This window comes from Pan paniscus, chromosome 16, assembly GCF_029289425.2.
Source record: "Pan paniscus chromosome 16, NHGRI_mPanPan1-v2.0_pri, whole genome shotgun sequence".
NCBI classification, from domain to species: Eukaryota; Metazoa; Chordata; class Mammalia; order Primates; family Hominidae; genus Pan; species Pan paniscus.
This window is the reverse complement of record NC_073265.2, coordinates 83,916,753-83,935,634: the sequence shown is the minus strand read 5'-3', so window position 1 is coordinate 83,935,634 and position 18,882 is coordinate 83,916,753. Positions and strand designations below refer to the sequence as shown.

The 18,882-nt window shown below is 39.4% G+C and overlaps 1 protein-coding gene across 4 annotated transcripts in view; it reads right to left on the bottom strand.

The window, feature by feature from the left end:
• MCTP2 (multiple C2 and transmembrane domain containing 2) overlaps positions 1 to 18,882 on the bottom strand; it is a 258,566-nt gene that overhangs the window by 84,911 nt on the left and 154,773 nt on the right. For 3 of the 4 annotated variants that reach the window (XM_034939475.4, XM_057299844.2, XM_034939474.3), the window contains 3 exons: positions 7,045 to 7,146; positions 6,112 to 6,186; positions 4,086 to 4,205 (listed from right to left, as the gene is read on the bottom strand). In XM_034939475.4, the coding sequence (XP_034795366.2) occupies positions 4,086 to 4,205; positions 6,112 to 6,186; positions 7,045 to 7,146 (297 nt within the window). Of the gene's footprint in view, positions 1 to 3,547; positions 3,620 to 4,085; positions 4,206 to 6,111; positions 6,187 to 7,044; positions 7,147 to 18,882 lie in introns of those variants that run through there. The other variant, XM_055098233.2, reaches the window with a different exon arrangement.

Genomic DNA, 18,882 nt, shown 5'->3' with positions numbered 1-18,882 from the left:
ATAGTCAAAATCTGTGTGGGAATGGCCATGTACACGTCTTGTGTATGTACGTACATGTGTAAAAAATACCACATATATTTACAAATCTATTCATAGGGAAATATACAGGTGCACTTACTTCAAGGCAAAATATTTCAGTTCTATTTAGCCTCATTCACTAAGTCAACATCTCATATTAATTTGTTTTTCAAATGGGAAAGTCAAGAATGTTACTTTCTGAAGGAAGAAAAAAGAAAAAATATATCCTTAATTTAATATAACTAAGTAAACCTTAGAAAAGGCAAGATACCAAAATATCTGGAAAACATAGGGGAAGGAGAAAGACCCAGAAGACAAAATGAGAAAGATTTTCAATGTTCATCCTAACAAGAAGAACTGAGTCTATAGAAACTTGATTTGGAATGGTCTGACCACCCTACAAATGCCCATGTTTAATTTCTTATGATAACAATAAATTCAACACTATGCAGCAACATTAACATAGCAGGTGCATTACTGATAACTTTCTTCTCTCATGTTGGGAATACAACCACTCCTGTAAGTGTAGCAGTGATAAATCGCATGGTAGAGGAAGGTGATGCTTGGGTCATCCAGCAAGGTGAGTTCTCTCACGTTTGTCCATCCACTTCTGACGAGACACCACGTGGACCTAGATCTTAAGAGCCTGCTTTTCTTTAACTGCTGCTTTCAACAAGATATATGATTATGTTCATGCACATGTACATAGGCATCCATGGAAAACATATGGTTTGCTTTCATAAAGTCTTAAAATTGACATTGAGAATAGATTAAACATGATTCTACAATGTTCATGTTTGTATCACCTGGAACTAGAGTCCAGAACATAAAGTTAGTATTTTATGTTCTCTCAAAAAACAGAAGAAAGACACGTCCCTTCAGTTCTGCCCTTAGTTTGTTGTGTTAGCATCACTTCCTGTACCGTCACAAGAAGAAAAGCCCCACCAGGGACTGGTTCAACTAAAATAGCTCCTTTCACACTGTGCAGCAAACCCTCAACTATCACATTCGCTAATTTCAATTAGAGGACCTGACTACGGGTCATTTAATAAATCCTTGGCTTAAAACCTTGCTTCAGACAACACCTCTGTTCTGCCCTGTCATGCCAAGGCGAGCAGTTGGAACATGAACAAAGTGTCACAATGACGAATAAAGACACCAAGCAGCATTCTGTCAACAGATCACAGGAGAACATCCGTCAGTGTGTGTCACCCCCGACAGATATGGCGGTTGCACAGTGAAGAAAGGCAGAGGAGAGCCTGGGCTTGAGGATCCAACATTTTGCAGAAAGACAACCCATCATGAAGCCCCACAGACTCGGGGACACAGCACTACAGCCAGGGCAGCCCCCCAGGTGTGCAACCCGCCCCCCCAATCCAGTCCCCTACAGACAGCTAACAGGTCTACAGGCAAGGTACATAAATGAAGGCGTTTTCAAAGAAAAGGACATGAAAGCTTGGCTACCCATAATCTTACCAAAAGAAGAATGAAAGAAGATGAAACTGAGGCCAGGTGCGGTGGCTCAAGCCTGTAATCCTAGCACTTTGGGAGGCCGAGATGGGTGGATCACAAGGTCGAAGTTCAAGACCAGCCTGGCCAATATGACGAAACCCCGTCTCTACTAAAAATACAAAAATTAGCCGGGCATGGTGGTGCGTGCCTGTAGTCTCAGTTACTTGGGAGGCTGAGGCAGAAGAATCGCTTGAACCCGGGAGGCAGGGGTTGCAGTAAGCCAAGATCATGCCTCTGCACTCCAGCCTGGGTGACAGAGTGAGACTCTGTCACAAAAAAAAAAAACAATAAAAAATAAGAGATGAAACTGAAATACATTTATTATTCTGTCTCAAGAAAGCATTTTCTGTATAGCCTCTCACTTTAATAGCAGAAGGTTTTGGAATAATCATAATAGGAATAAAAAAACAACTTTTAATAAAATTACACTTCATCAACTTAGGGAGGGGAATTATCTACCACGTTATGGCTGCGGTATTTCTGAGAATCACCAAGGCCAGTCAACATACACATGGTCTAAATTTTTGAAAGTAGAGTTTTAAATTAAAACTGAAAGTGAGTTTAAGTGAGCACTTTTATTCCAGTACTTTCAGGACAACCAAATGATAGGCTGTAGGTATATAGCATATCTAACTGGCTCTGCATTTTTTTCAATGGTGTCCAATGAGAAACGTCCCTATACACATAGTCGCATATACCCATGTATCCTTGCAAAATCATACTTTGGAAAACCAGCAAGGAGAACACCACCTTGATCTTCCTTGCTGTGGGCCTCAGAGATCTGAGAGTACAACATGGCAGCCTGCATTCTCCAGCCTGGGGGCGGGCTCTGCTCCGAGGCATGAAGCTCAGCAGGGAGGAATCCCTCAGAGAAAAGGCCGTGGAGAAGTGGCTCCATTTCTAAGCCTCCCTTCCTGTTTAGAAGTCCCCTCTATTAGACAACCTATTTCTATTCATCTGTTCTAATCTTTCTTCAGATCAAGCCAGCAGCCCATTAATCATTTCTGTCATCTCCCTACAGAATCCAGGGCAACAGATCTCTGTTTTTCTAAAATCACAGTGCCAGAAACTAAACTCGAGAAAGAGGAAATCCTCTCCTCCTCACAGTGGCTGTCTGGGTGCTGACTGGAAGAAGCCACCAATTGTGTTCACTTTCCTCTTTTGCCCAGAATTGCACAGAACATTCCATGGAAAGTTTTGAAAGGGAATTCGGGTGGGAAGTGGAGCTGGGGAGGTTGAAGGGGAACCCAACGCATGAAGCCACCAGCTGAGGAGAACGTGAGAAAGGGAAGTGGATAAACAAATGCTGAGACAATGACGGATACAGATTAATAAAACCTTTATTAGTGTTTTTATTAAGGCCAAATGTTCTAGCAACTTCAGACGGCAGAAAAAGTATAGGAAAGGTCAAGCCTACAGGCAGCATGGGTCCTCTACACCGAAGCAGTGGAGAACTAAAATAAACGACAGCAAACAAAATACTCCCCAATGGCAAAGGAAAAGCCTCTTTTGGAGCTGATATACCTGATTGCATAAAAATGTTGGGAGTGACCTTGAATCCATTGGCATCTTGGGCTAATAAATATTTTTTCTTCCCCCATTTTTTAAATGAGGCTATGCCTGTTGGCTAAGAGAGAACATTGAGCATATATTGGCAGTAGAAAACAGAAGCAGAACCACATAACACTCAGAAATCAGATTCACCAATGATCATGACTGATATTCACACTCTTAGACCACTCGTATTAGTTTTTATAGTGATCTTTGCACAGGACAGAAATGAATGGCATGATACCAAATATACAACAGTCGGGAGACTTGATTTCTCCTCCCACGGCTGACATTACCAATTTGATCAAGGACAAGTCCCTTTACAAATGAGAGAAAATGCCCTGAGATATAAAGTGAAGGCATGAGGCCAGATGTGAAGTCCTTCCAAGATTCTTGGGCTCTCAGTGGTAGACTTAGGTGGTTTTAAGATCTCTTGCAGCGCTTTGATTCTGTGATTTTATTATGCTCATAAGGATGGGCCAGTGTCACCAGAGAAAAGGGTACATTTCATAGACAGGGGTGGTTCCCCTTTGAGGTGCTGAATGAAATTGCAATGTGTAATGATCAGTATGTCCCAACTGGCTTGAAATGAATGAACATCTTTAATATCAAAGTTTGGGAATAATTTACTTAAGACGTAAATTGAACAATTCAGTTATTATTTAGTCCTGTGATTTTTCAGATGCCATTTTTCAGAAATTATGGGCGGTCACTGGCACAGAAAGAAAAAAAATACACACAATGCAGGGCTATACAAATGTAGCTGTAACAACAACTGGAGAAACATTTAAACATATATATACAACAGTAGTGCTCTTAAATTTACCAAGAGACCATATATGACTAAGATTTGGGTAATTTAAGGGGTTTCCCAGGTAAATTTGACCTAAGTACTGTCTTAGAAAGACAACCCCCACATAATCACCTATGCTGTAATATATTTCAGAAAGATGAATAGATGCAAATAAGAAGCAAATAGTTTGAACATAAGAAAGGAAGCTTACCGCGAATGCTATTGTACTTCTTAATGTGGATTCCCACTGGAAGCAGCTTTTAAGGAATTGCATTGTATTCCATATTGCCATAGTGATTCTTTTCACACGGTCCACATCTCTTGATAAGATCTGATTTTAAAAAATGACAAACAGGAAACTAGATTTAAATACTACAAATATTCCATCTAGATCAGGTACCCTGATCATTTAAATTATATTTTGTATAGATCCCAATTTTAAAATATGATAATAATAGAAAGGAGAAGACCTGACACTTCTAAAAGTCTTTTTAAAATATGATCATCCATAGAGGAAATGAGAATCAAATGCATTTTAGCGCTCAACTGAAAAAGAATAGCCTGTTTCAACAATGTTCAGCACAAAAATGGAACTGGTGAAACTACAGAAGCCAGGTATTTAATGTTGGTGAATTTGTGTGAGAAAGACACATACAGAGGCAGAGAGAGAGAGAGAACTAGAAAGAGAAAGACAGAGAGAGAGAGAGATAAAGAGAGATACAGACACAGAATGAGTGTCTATGTTGTTTAGTTTGGAAGCAAATGAATAGATTTACAATTAAAACATGCAAGTATTATAGCTTATCTAGTCCAGAGGTCTACAGAGTTCTGGGAAGGGATTGGAGTTCACCTTGGGCAAGTTACTTAACTTCTCTTTTACAAAATAGGGTTGATATTAGTGCTAATCTTACAAGGTGTTGAGAGAATGAAAAAGCTTAGAAAAGTGCCTGTCACACAGTAAGTGCTTTCAAGCATTTATATCCTAAGGAAACGTTTCCAGTTTATCAAAATTTGGGGGGACTAAGTAGCAAGAGGCACGTGGGGAGGGTCCTAGCATACCCTAGGATTTCAGCCCCAAGTTCCCCAGTGCTCTGAGAGCCCAAAGCCACCCCACGTGGAGGTCTTGTTTTGCAAAGGAAATGTCTCTCTCCCAGTTGCAGGCAGATTCATTTCAATGTGCTTGCAAAGCAGCTACCCCACCCACCTCAACCCAGGTTTTAACTTTCAAGTAAACAGAGCAAAAGGCAATAATAATAATAATAAAATAAGACATTTACTCAGATTACACAAAATAAATACTACACTCAATGTTACGGCAGACCAAAATGAAATATTTGGAGGCTTCCCCTCAGAAGACATTTAAGGCCTTTCCCAAGTATGCCCAGAAGTTCATGGGAAACAAAAGGATGATAAGACGTCTTTATATTTAACTGCTTTATGTAATCCACAGCTGCTCACCCCAAAGGAAGTGGTGGAAGTAATAAACTCTTGAAAAAGGGGACACTTTGTTCTTTGTTATACAATTGAAGAGGGACGATAGGTACAAAGTGAAATCCTGAGCTGCGGAGAGTACAACAGGGAGGGACTCTGAAAAAGGAATGTAAAGGCCACGGGAAAAAAAAAAAAAAAAAAGTGAAACTTCCCCTACCAGGCTCTGAACTTCACCTTTTGTTGAACTGAATGAGAAAGGAGTTAAGGGCAATAGGCAGAGGGAGAGAACTTGCATTCAGTATGGGGTGAAATGCCCACACATCCCAAATTTAGACCACGCCGAAGTGGTAGGAGCAGTCATGAGCGAAACCAGGCTAGAAGTCTCTGAAGATCTGCTGGGATAATTCTGTGATTGACTCCACACACTGCACCTCCCTGAAACTTCAAAGGGCAGAGGACAAAATGGCTGTGATTAAAGGACGGGTAGGCAGGACAAGACACTGACAGTCTTGATGCTAGGAATTTTTGTTTATACAATGAATCAGGAGAACAATGGGGGCCTGAGACCTTCTGTTTCACCGAAGAATTATGTTTTAAGTCTTGCCCTTCTTATGGGAGCTGACTGACCTCCTTATTTTAGGAGAGAAGGGGACAAGGAGAAATAAGTCGAGAGATGGGGCAAGAGGGAGAGAGGAGGAGTAAGAGGGAGGAAAAGTTTCAAGGAAGAAATTATAGGCAAGTGTTAATACTTCAGCTGCTGGGTGCTGAGTGTACCAATCAACAAGCCACCTACTGTAGCAACCCACCTTTTTGGACAGCTTGCGGCTGTCTTCAACAAAGCGCTTTTCCCGGGGAGTAAAAGTCCTAATACTTGCTTTCACCTAGAAAAGACATCATTGTTAAAAAAGGGCAGCATGTATAGGGACTTCATCCATCCAGTTTTCTTAATGACTGGGAAAATTGTGCAAACCAATAGCTTCTGACTCTGACCTTAGCAGGGAGCAAAGAAATGGTGGATACCCCTGTGCCCTGTACATGTTTCTGGGGGTCTCATTTGATAAGAGTCCCTGGCATGGGTCAGATTGAGTCTAGAAGGGTACTGTCTCCACTTTGCTCATTCCTTGGGAGTATTTTCAACCACTGCAGAGATTGAGGTTCATGAATTTTTCAAACTAATGTCCGTAAAAGATAAAACTTCCTTCTGAAATCCTTTTAAGTTAAGCTTCTACCAAAAATGTCTGCATGTGAATAACAATTTCCAGTTTATGAAAACACACTTTTCACAGAGAATTTTATTTCCTTTCAATGACCCAGAAAAATAAGTCAATGAGCCATTTTAGCCCCATTTTACAGGGAATAAACTGAGGGTCAGAGGGACTTAGCACTTGTTCAAACCACCAGACTGAGTAAGACCCCAAAGAATCAGATTCAAGTCCTTCTCCACATCACACGAACTGTAAAATTCCTTAACCGAAATATTTTCTCTTCAAGCCTGTATTCCACTTTTCCATTAAACTCAGGTTTTACCAGTATACATACTCTATATACAAACGTTTTCCAGAAGAAAGCAGGAGATGAGGGTAACCTGCTTATAAAATGCACAGCTTTAAAACACTATTCTTTCCTCTCTGTAGCTGCAAAAATTCTGAAACATCTTACATTGATTTGAGCCTCCAAAAGCTGGTCACCTTCTATTTTAGGTATGGGAAAGCAGGGAAGTATGACCCAGTTAGACTTACCGGATTATATATAAGGTCCATCTCTAAGTAAATAACTCCTTTAAAAGCTTGTTCTAAATCTTTATTCTTTAGTACATAACAATTTGGTTGTCCATCTCTAATCTGTCACAAACAAAAGACAAAATACACATTGGTACAAAATTACTATGTGGTTTAAAGTAAATAACCAAAACTAACTTTGGCAAAATCGGGGATGCAGAATGATCACAGATGAAGCAAACATTAAACAAATATTAAATCCACCATAAATCACCTTTTACTTTTAGAGTGCTGTTATAACAAGCTCTAGATAGGAAGATAAAGTGATGATCACTAGGCTGAAACTGGTGTGTGGATGAAAAATATTGGTGCAAATCATAAGTTACATATTTCCATTTACTCAAAAATGATGAATATTCTACAAAATTTCTGGCCAATACTCTTCAAGACTGTAAAGGTCATGGGAAAAAGGAAAGACTAGGAAACTGTCACAGATTAGAAGAGTCTAAGGAGATAAGATGATTAAATGCAATGTGGTATTCTGGATTGGGTCCTTGAACAGAAAAAAGATACTGGTGCAAAAACCGGTGAAATCCAAATAGGGATCAGAGTTTAATCACAAGGTAACAATGTTAGTTCTTTTCAGTTTTAACAAATGTACTATGGTAGTATATAACGTCAACATTAGAATAAACTGGATAAGGTATGTATGGGGAACCCTGTATTCTCTTTGAACTTCTCTGTAAATCTAAAAGTATTCCCCCCCAAAATGTTATTTTTAACAGAAATGAATAAAGGAGCTGGTTTTAATGGTGCTTTACAAGCCAGGAAACAATGCAAATTAAGTAAATAAATCAGCTTAAGGTTGAGGTCAAAATCCAAAAACACTCAAAATGCACAAAGTGCCAACAAATCTTCAAAATAAACAAGTTTCTCTGCTGTCCTCTCTTGGCTGGCATGTTGCATCAGTTCCATACAGTAGTCTACCTGTGGACCCCACATATAAGTTATCTAAGTAAAACATTTTCAGTATGATTTTGGAAACTGATTGGCTCCCATGAAAGACAAGTTAATTAGCTTGATTTCATCATTCTCTTTTCAGATTTGATAGCAGTCATGATTTTACATAGTAGTAGTATATGTAACTGATTAAACTTTGGGCTTTTAAGAAGCATACCTATTAACTCTAAAAGGGCCTCAGCAAAACTCCAGTTAATCAAAAGCTCTACTTGAGATTGTAATGATCAAAAATTTCAATAGCATAGGAAATCTAACAGCATGAAATTTGAGCCATATTTTAAATGACTATTGCTGTCACTACAAGCATTCACACAAGTGTTCTTATAAACAGTGGTAGAAATGAGTTGTATAAGTCATGGGGGGAAACAGCAATTCCACTTTACAAGGGAGAGGTCATCTTCCTTCCCAAAGTCACCCCACCTCTCTCTGATTGAATAGGCTTGATACAGAAGGATGGTCTTCCTGGCCAGCAGCTAAGAGGAAGGGGGTGCCCCATAAAGACCTGGTTTCCTTCCTAAACGGTGTCCAAACAGGATTCTGAGCTTCCGCCTTGATACACAGTCTCACTTAATAAATTGTGGATGTTAAAGTTGAAAGAAATAAATACAAAAACAGCCTGACAATTTGCCAAGCTGACTTGGGTCCAGTTTAGCTTTGCTTCAACCCACAGTCACTGTACTGTTATCTTAAAATTTCCATGATTTCTTAAGGGTTGGCAAAGAATAACAGAAGAACAAGAGGTATCAGAATAAAGAGAAATATTTTATAGCAAAGGGATTTTTTAATTTGGTAAATGACCATTTCCTGTTTCCTAATGTCCCTCACATTGTGTCAGCAAAATCAGAACCCACCTAAGGACATGAAAGCAGGCATCAAAGCCTGAGATAGAATTAAACCCATGCATGTTTGGGACTTAACTATCTTAAAAAATAGAATATAAGTTTAAAAACTGTAAAAAGTTTAAAAATTGCAGAAAAAACTGAAGTCCCTTTGAACTTCCACAAACACCAAATTCCTTCCCCTAAACATAAATTAGACAGGAATTTGGCAGGCATCCTTTCTAAATTTTATTGAGATTTTATATTCATAAAAATAGTCTTGACAGACAAATGTATTTAAAATTCTTTGCCTAAGTGACAAATTGTGTGTATTTTGCAATTTTGTTTTGTATCTATCAATATGACTTGGTAATCTGTTTATATTAGTATCTAGGTCTGGTTCATTTTTTATACTGCTATATAATCTTTAAAAAGTGAATAAACTATAATTTATTAATTCTCCTATTGATGAACATTTAGTTGCTTCCACTTTTCTAGTTTGTCTGCTACAAGGAATATCTTTAGAGAAAAGATAAAAGCTAAAGGAAAGAAGAAATGCTAATTAGTATTTGGAATATGTTTGGGTTAAGAACAGGTGAACACATTTGAATAGTGTTATAATTAACATTGAGATAGTAACAGAAGAGACTACTTTTAAAAATATTTTCCTCCCTGATTATATAATTGAACTTCTAAAACAAGAATATCAGATAAAAAGTTCTGTATCATCCAACTTGCCAAACTCCTACATGAGAGCATTTATATAATAGATGAAAACCAAACATATATATATACACATACACACAATTCCATGTCTAAACAACATTTATTATTTATATTTAAAAGTCTGAAAATTATTTCTACATTTATAACTTTAAAGCTTCTATTAAATAATTAAACAGACATAATTAAAAAGAAAATTTAGAGGAGAGAATCTATATATACTTTTCATTAATTTTGAGATCTCTGTCAGCAAAGGCAAAAAGGAACAATACAGCTTTCAATTTATGACAAAAAGACAAGGCAATTCATTTGGAGAGATTTCCTGAGCTGACATTTGGGAGGACTTCACTTCACTCAAATATGAGTCTTGGATAAAATAATGATGTCTTTAACTTCAGTTTTCCAGGATAAACTCTTCAAATTGACTTACTACACATTTTTGTATACTTGCCTTTTCATGGCCAAATAGTGCATAATATTAAGCAATAAGCTGAAGAAACCATCTATGCAGGACAGTAATAACAGATTTAACTTGAGAATGCAAACACCCCTCATCAGGAAAATTGACACTTTCATGTCCCTTATATTATTTTCAGAAATATATCACAAAGCTTTTATAGAGCATGCTAACAGCTGATCCCTGGTTCAATCGGTCAGTAAATAAAAGTACAAGAAGTCTGTTTCTGAGTAATGATTCAGGACTTTGGAACCAGAGCCACGTCACTGAAGACAGTCTTGCTGAAAATTTTTAATTTGACCCAGAGTCATGCTTAAGCTATTTAACTTTTTTCTATATAAAAGAATATTAAATACATTTACCAAGCAGTAAGCACAGTAAATATAACCAGTTTTTAGAAGTTGGTTGATAAAACTAATTTTTGAGTCAAATAAATGGTACACTCATTATATTAAAAAACTAAACTATTTTATAATCAGCATATAACAGAGGTGAGCATGTGAGAACAGAGGAAAAAAACTTCTCATCTTGAACTCTTTTTTAAAAAATTATCATTATTATGCTTTCCTATAAAGATCTTTGATGCAATGAATTGCCAACTTATTCAATAGCGAAGTTCATCAGAATCAATATGAAGGAATAAAACGATCAATGGCTTTAGAGAGGAAAGATACACACTTAAGATCAAAATCCAAACTAAAGAGTCATACTGATTCCCCATTGTTTGACCTTCCAGTTAGAAACTGAGGATGTTGCGTATAAATAGCATTGCTCTTTCAGCCGTTATTCATTCTTATTCACTCTGCATAAAAGGGAAAATAACGTGACAACACCAATGACATATTAGTTGGTTCCAGCTGATGCACAGGGAAAGTGGCTCTCCAATAAAATGTGACGAGGACAGACATGTGGCTGGGCAAGAGGAAAATCAATACACTTTACTCGGTATCCATTCACATTCTTGTCGCCACTTGGAATCAGGCCTTATTCCCATGATGTGAGTTATACAAACAGCACGAGAGAGATCTACCAGGTCACTGTTGGCTGCACAGAAGCTCAGCTACCAGCCAGTAGAGGCAGCATGGAATTCATCACCCTAGACCGCCTCCATTTCTACCTCACTTCTTCCTTTTTGAGACAATCCATTCATCCACTGCCTGAAACCCAAACCAACTATCCCTAAAATATAAGCTGCTCCTACAAAAGCAATATACATTCATTCCAAAAGTTGTGTACAATTTATAAAAAGTGTTTAATAGAAAAAACACAACGTTAATATCTTTGAGATGGAGTCTCACCCTGTCGCCCAGGCTGGAGTGCAGTGGCGTGATCTTGGTTCACTGCAACCTCTGCCTCCCAGGTTCAAGTGATTCTGCTGCCTCAGCCTCCTGAGTAGCTAGGACTACAGGCGCCCGCCACCACACCTAGCTAATTTTTTGTATTTTTAGTAGAAACAGGGTTTCACCATGTTAGCCAGGATGGTCTCGATCTCCTGACCTCGTGATCCACCCGCCTCAGCCTCCCAAAGTGCTGTGATTACAGGTGTGAGCCACTGCACCCAGTCACAACGTTAATGTAACATTTTTAAACAAACACTCATATGAAGTTTTTAAGGCATATTCGCATTTGATCATTTCAATTGCTAAAACAATGCAGATGAAAATAATGCCAGCTTACACTATAAGTGCTCACTGTGTGCCAGGGAATGTTGTGCCCACCTCATACTTAACAACTCTGATCTTCACCATACACCTCCAGTACAAGCAGAAGGATATTTATCTTCACTTCAGCAACAAAGAAATGCAGACAGATAGGTTAAGTAATGTTAAAAATCACACAGCCAGTTTAAAGGGGGAGTCAGGGTGTCAACCTAGGTGGTCTGGCTATAGCATTTACATTCTCGACCATCATGATCATAATTGAATAAATCATGAGCCATTCATATGTGTTCAGCTACCACGTTTTTTTACTACATTTTTTTTTTTTTTTTGAGACGGAGTTTTGCTCTATTGCCCAGGCTGGAGTGCCATGGTGCAATCTTGGCTCACCACAACCTCCACCTCCTGAGTTCAAGCGATTGTCCTGCCTCAGCCTCCTGAGTAGCTGGGATTACAGAAGCACGCCACCACGCCCAGCTAATTTTTTTGTATTTTTAGTAGAAAACAGGGTTTCACCATGTTGGTCAGGCTGGTCTCAAACTCCTGACCTTGTGATCCACCTGGCTCAGCCTCCCAAAGTGCTGGGATTACAGGTGTGAGCCACCACACCCAGCCTGTTTCTGATTTTTTAAAATGCTGAATACATAAAATATATCGTTTGACAATTCTAGTTTTATTATTTTTCCCTGTTTTAATATGCATATATATTTCTATGAAAAGTTATCCACTTAAAGGTTCATATTTATAATAACCTTACTATCACTATTTTTTTTTTTTGAGATGGAGTCTCACTTGGTCACACAGGCTGGAGTGCAGTGGCACTATCTCTGCTCACTGCAACCTCCGCCGCCTGGGTTCACGCCATTCTCCTGCTTCAGCCTCCTGAGTAGCTGGGACTACAGGCACCTGCCCCCACACCCGGCTAATTTTTTGTATTTTTTAGTGGAGACAGGGTTTCACCGGGTTAGCCAGTATAGTCTCGATCTCCTAACCTCGTGATCCGCCCACCTCAGCCTCCCAAAGTGCTGGGATTACAGGCATGAGCCACCGCCCCTGGCCTTATAATAACCTTATTGTTAATTCAATCTTTTTTTTACCCCTAAAACCTCTATCGAGTTTCTGACCTACCTTTTACTTACATTTGTGTAGGATACTTTTGTTCATCCATTTGTGTATTACTGTGTTTTAGGTGTCTCAAAGAAGCAGCAATTAGATTTTACTCTTTGAATCCATGTAAGAGGTTTTTCCACTTAATAGAAAAGTTGAACTGATTTAACATCTACCACGTGTGATTCACCCAGCTTTCTACTTGCCATCAGGAGACTCCTACAGTCATTCTTTCTCTCTTAGCCTGTCTGTTCTAATCAAACACCTAGACTGTCTACTACATGGGGTTCAGGATCTCTCCAGCATGTTAAAGGTATTCTTTCCTAGTTTCTAGAGCCGATAGGAAATTTGCGTTATTTTGTCTTCATTTATTTATTTCAATGGTTACATTGGACCAGGAGTAGACAATGAGAAGAGGTGAAATTTCCATTCAAAGTGACCATTTTCGCCCTACTTGGGACTCAAGTTTTGTGTTTATCAAATAATTTCCCAGGTGATACATCCCTCTCTCCTTTTCACCTATGCACACTGCCCCTCTACCCTACGGCACCAACTTGACTTACATGGTATTCGCCAACCAAATCTATGCCCTGGAAAACCAAACCTTGGCAACAGATTTACTTTTTTTTAAGCTTAATTATAAATCAGTATTATTTACTTTAATGGGCAAAAATTTCTGTATTAACCTAAAACAACCTATGATTGTTCAAGTCCATTTCAATGCACAAACCCATCACAGGTGAAACTTAGGCAATAGAGTTAATTGAAAATGCAAATGGAGATACACGTGGCATTTATTTGGTACAAGCCATTATAGAAAATTTGTCCCAGTAAATCAATTAAGTGAGGCTGTTATTGGTGCAGCCAGCTATCGGGTGTACATGGATTCACCGAGAACACTGGGAATTTAGAAGGGCAGTATAAAGACCCATGCTTCTGATTATACAGTCATTTGTGACAGTGGCCTGGCTCACACAGAAGGACTCACATGTGATTCAAAATGCAGGTCTTTGGCAGGGCATGGTGGCTCACACCTGTAATCCCAGCACTTTGGGAGGCTGAGGTGGGCAGAACACCTGAGGTCAGTAGTTTGAGACCAGCCTGGCCAACATGGTGAAACCTTGTCTCTACTAAAAATACAAAAATTAGCCAGGCATGGTGGTGGGTGCCTGTAATCCCAGTTATTCAGGAGGCTGAGGCAGGAGAATTGCTTGAGCCTGGGAGGTGGAGGTTGCAGTGAGCCAAGATCAAGCCACTGCACTCCAGCCCAGGCAACAGAGCAAGACTCCATCTCAAAAAAAAAAAAAAAAAAAAAGAAATTGCAGGTCTTCATCAAACTGCAGATGACTTCTTATTTGTTATTAGGAAATACCAATATATGCATGCTTTTCCTGTTTTACAGATTACCATGAAAGCTGATTTTCAGTCTTCTAAAATGGGTCCATTGGGTAATTTTGAGAGGGTAAATGTGTGATTCAATAAAAAGGAATGGCCTAGAGGAGAAGAATCCAGCCTGATTTTCAGGACAGAATTAAGATCACTTAATTGAGGATAAAAATATGAAATAAGTCTATTGAGTCAGTGAATTATCAGAAGATAGTGTCTACTGCCTGACATGTTTTAAGACTCTAAAGTGTGCTTAGAGTTTTCCAATGCACACTTGCTGTGTTACTGATTAGAAGATTAAAGGAGCAATGTGAAAATGAGCAAATATTAGAAGTCTTCAGATTATAACGCATTCCAATCTCAATTTTCTACTGTTTTTAACCATGAATATTTTATTAAAAAGTATTCTATATCTACATAAAGAACTATTTTTCTGAAAAGGATTGAAGACAAATGAAATATATGGAAGGATAGCCCATTGGCCTGTATTCTTTCAATTATGATAAACATCTAAGCATATATATATACACACACACACACACATATATATATATATGCCTTGAACATTCACCATCAATAATGAATATATTTACATGGATTTTAAATGAGCCAGTAGTCAGCACATTCACCTTGATGAAAGATATAGTGAATTTGGAACAGGCTCTTCATTTAACAGGCTTAAATGCACTTAGCACATTACCATTTTGAGTGAGATTAAAGGTTGAAGTATATTCTATACTTTATTCTTAGACATTTAAAAATATAGTTTGCATTTTCTCTAAAAGTGTAAATCAAGTTACGGTTTATAACTTGATTAGAGAAAATGAATTCTCAAAAAAATTATTCACATTCCTCTTCAAGAAATACAATTTCTGTTTTTTCTGTTTTTAAACCTAAAATAAGGTATTATTGATTATGGCTCCATTGCCTATAAAGATCAGAGAGAAACACCAACAAATCAATTTTTATGATTCTCGCTCATGTTAAAAAACAAAACAAAACAAAACAAAAAAAAAACAGAGAAACAAGTCCTTCTCCTAAAGAAGCACACAATATGAAATCTAAGGGTGCTCTTTGATGCTTAATTCTCAGAATTTGAACCAAGTCTTCTGGGAAGAGTCTTCTCTCTCACTAATTTGGTTCATACTAGAGCCGAAACTTTCTTCCTAGTCAACTGCTCCAATATCTCTACCTCCAGGTCAAAAATCTTCAGTGGCTCCCTGCTAAAATAGTAACCGAGACCTCCCTCAACCTTTCCTGGGCTGCCCTCAGTGTGTCCCAGTTCCCCTCCATGCCCACCCTGAGCTCCCAGAAGCCAGCCCCCTCCTCATTCCCAGACATGGCCTTTCCCCTACACCTCTGCTCCCCTCATTCCTGGACCCTCTGTTTGGAATGTCCTTCATTCTTCACTTCACCTGCCACACACTATCAACACGCCACTCATCCCTGACCCAGCTCAAACTCCCTACTTCCTAAGTCTTCCTAAACTTAAACCCATCCGTCCTACTTCCCACTGCCCTTTCTCATTCCTGTGAGACTTATATGTTTATTTGGGTCTTACGTGTTTATTGCACAGGTGCCTTCCTGCAACTTACCCAACTCTTCAAGTCTGCGTCCCTCCTGCCACCCCCCAACCCCGACCCTGACGGCACATAGCACAGTGGTTACACAAAATAGCCTCTTGATTCTTGCTTTGGAGATGATATATACTTAATAATTACTCACTGTGGCAATATAACAAACTCTTAGGGGCTCAGGCTTTAGTATGAGACCACCTAAATTCAAATCCTGTCTCTATTACTTACTAGCTACAGGATCCTTTCGGTGCTTCAGTATCCTTACTTGTAAATGGGCATAATAATAAAGCCTGCCTCATCCAGTCCTTAGAGAACTGATGGTTCAGCACATGCCAAGTGTACGGCACAGAACTTTCTAGTTCACTATTCTATTGTAAGCATCACTCAAGAGAGATTAAAGAAAAAAAAAACTAGATCTAAATAAGTGGGTTAAAACACATCCTCTAAATCACAAGTTAGAATTATTTGAAAATAGAATGATCCATGAAACAACTTACAGCTTATACTTTGCCAGTTAAATTGAGGGTTACAGCAATTTTAAGATCATATTTATATCTAATATTAGATAGAGAATCAATTCATTTGGAGAGGGAATGTTGCAGGTGGACCACTGAATTTCAGGGAGAGCCCACACAGATGCACTAGAAGATATGATCACTTCCCCAATTTATCAGTCAGGAATTGGAAATGAATCTGGATGGAAACAGAGTGAACAGCAGCAGCCGAAGCATCTTATTGAGTGCACCATGCCAGGGTCCCCCGAAGTCCTTGAGAGGAATGGCCCAGGCTGCGCTATTTTACAAGGTAGAGACCTTGCAGATCAGGGGTTATTCCTGGATGTACACAGCACTTTTATATTAGAAACAAACACATAATGTGGAACAAATCAAGCACTTCCTGGCCTGAAACTCTTCGTGGTTTCCCATCCCCCACGATGAAAATGCCAAAGTACTTCAACCTTTTTCACTTTCACATCCTCCAGGGTCCTCTCCAGCTCCACCCTACCTCTGTGTCCTTTCCTGTTCGCCACAGGCACACTTGATCAATCCATACTGGCTGCCCGGCCATTGCTGGAATTTGACAGTCAAGGTCCTGCCTCACAGCCCTTGAACTTGAGAATTTCCTGCCTGGGAGGGATTTCTCAGATATCCACATGGCTCTCTCCCTCACCTCCTTACGTTCCCACTCAAATGCCCCCTTTTCCATGAGGCCCTCCCTGGCTAGCAGCTGGAAAAAAGTGCCCTTCCCCACACATATTCCCAGCAACCCTCTCCCTCTTTACTATTCACCATCTAACATTCTGTATATTGCTTTTGTTTTGTTTATGCATTGTTTCCTGCTACTATAATAAAAGCTCCAAGAGAGGAGGGAGCCTCCCTCTGGTCATTGTTAGAGCTCTATCACCTAAAGCACTGCCTGGCACCAAGTGGACACTTGATGAATATTTGTGGAACAAACGAATGAACAACAGATCATAAGGCAGCTTATGACCAATCTGAAAAAAGTCCCAGTCGAGGACTCCTTGCATTTAAGCCTGGTCATTCATGAGACATTCTACCTTGTATTTTGAAAGATATGTTTTGAAAAATGCATTAGTTTAGGTCAGCGGTTCTTGACTGCAAGTGATCTCTACCCCCTCAGAATATCTGGCAACATCTACATACATATTTGGCTGTCACAGCAGGGATGTGGGCAGGCGTTACTGTTATCTAGTGTGTAGAGGTCAGGGAGACGGCTGGACATGCTACGATGCACAGGGCAGCTCCATATGACAAAGAATGTCCTGGCCCCAAATATCAATAGTGCCAAGACTGAGAAACCCTGATTAAGCTGGAGGTAACTGCTTAGATCTTCTAGGGAAGGAAGGAGAGAGGGAGGAAGGAAAGGAGGAAGGGGGGAAGGGGGAAGGAGGAAGGGAGGAGAGGAAGGAGAGAAAAAGGAAGAACCAGTAACCTATGCTAATGCTTTTTGCAAACCAGATCCTTCAAAATACAAGATAGAATGTTTTGTGAAAGCCTACTTTAAATGCAAGCCACCACACACCTTGACTTCTTTTTAGGTTGGCTACAAGGAGGGAAGAAGAGAAAGACAGAATCGGGTAAGGGTTTGGGGAAAGGAAGGCAGGCAGGCGAGCTACGTCAGTTGTTGGTAGTATAGAAAGACCAAACACACAAAACTTTTATGTACAAAACAGAGGGGAGTTGTTTTGTTTTGTTTTGTTTTGTTTTTAAGTCATGTTCACCAAGCAAGGAATAAAAAATGTGAAATGAGAAAACTGTCAAGGAGAGTCTTTGCTCCGAGTCCCCCAGACCTCTCTAAAGTGTCCCCCACATTCTGGTTACATGTATTCTCATGGGAATAACTGACAAAGTTGTAATGAAAAAAAAAAGGGGGGGGGAATCCCAAATTGCCATCTCCTCTCTGAGAGCTGCTCGGCTGGTGCCGATGGCTCAGAGCATGTGGCAGGAGCCAGCCGTACCAGGGAGCAGATGCTCCAGACAGGCTCTCCGAGTAACATCAGGGATATGAGAACTCGGGGAGAAATTATCCAAGCGCGCAAACACAGAAGTAAAGATATTAAGAAGTACGGCATTCCTCCCTCTGTAAACATCAAGTGAGTTAGGCTAATCTCATGGTTAAATTACGGAGTGCTCCATCCACAAAAATCCACAGATAGCTTGGAAAAAATTAGTCTTTGGGAAGAATAAAGTCTCATTGGCTGATACAGCCATAATAAGCCTAAAACAAACTGTGTTAATGGTTGAATGAAAAACTGGAATTCTCTCTTCTCAAAGAGTATATCTGGTACATATATTACTGTCTAATTAAGAGATGAATTCACTCCCCAGCTTCCCCCCCCACCCATGTAAAGGCATTCTTTGGTGCTTTCTCTTCTGAATTTTGTAAGTATTTTTTCCTTCACTGACCCTGGTGCATTATCTTATAGCTGGACTGCGAAAACGCTTTTCCTTCTCCAAGAAAGGCTCTCTGCTTTCTTCCACAAAGCATTTTTTAATTTTGAGACCAAAAGCAAACATGACTGCTAAAAAGACAAATAGAACTTTTGGGAAAATGGCCTTTAAGAGAACTGAGAACAAATATGCAGTTACCAA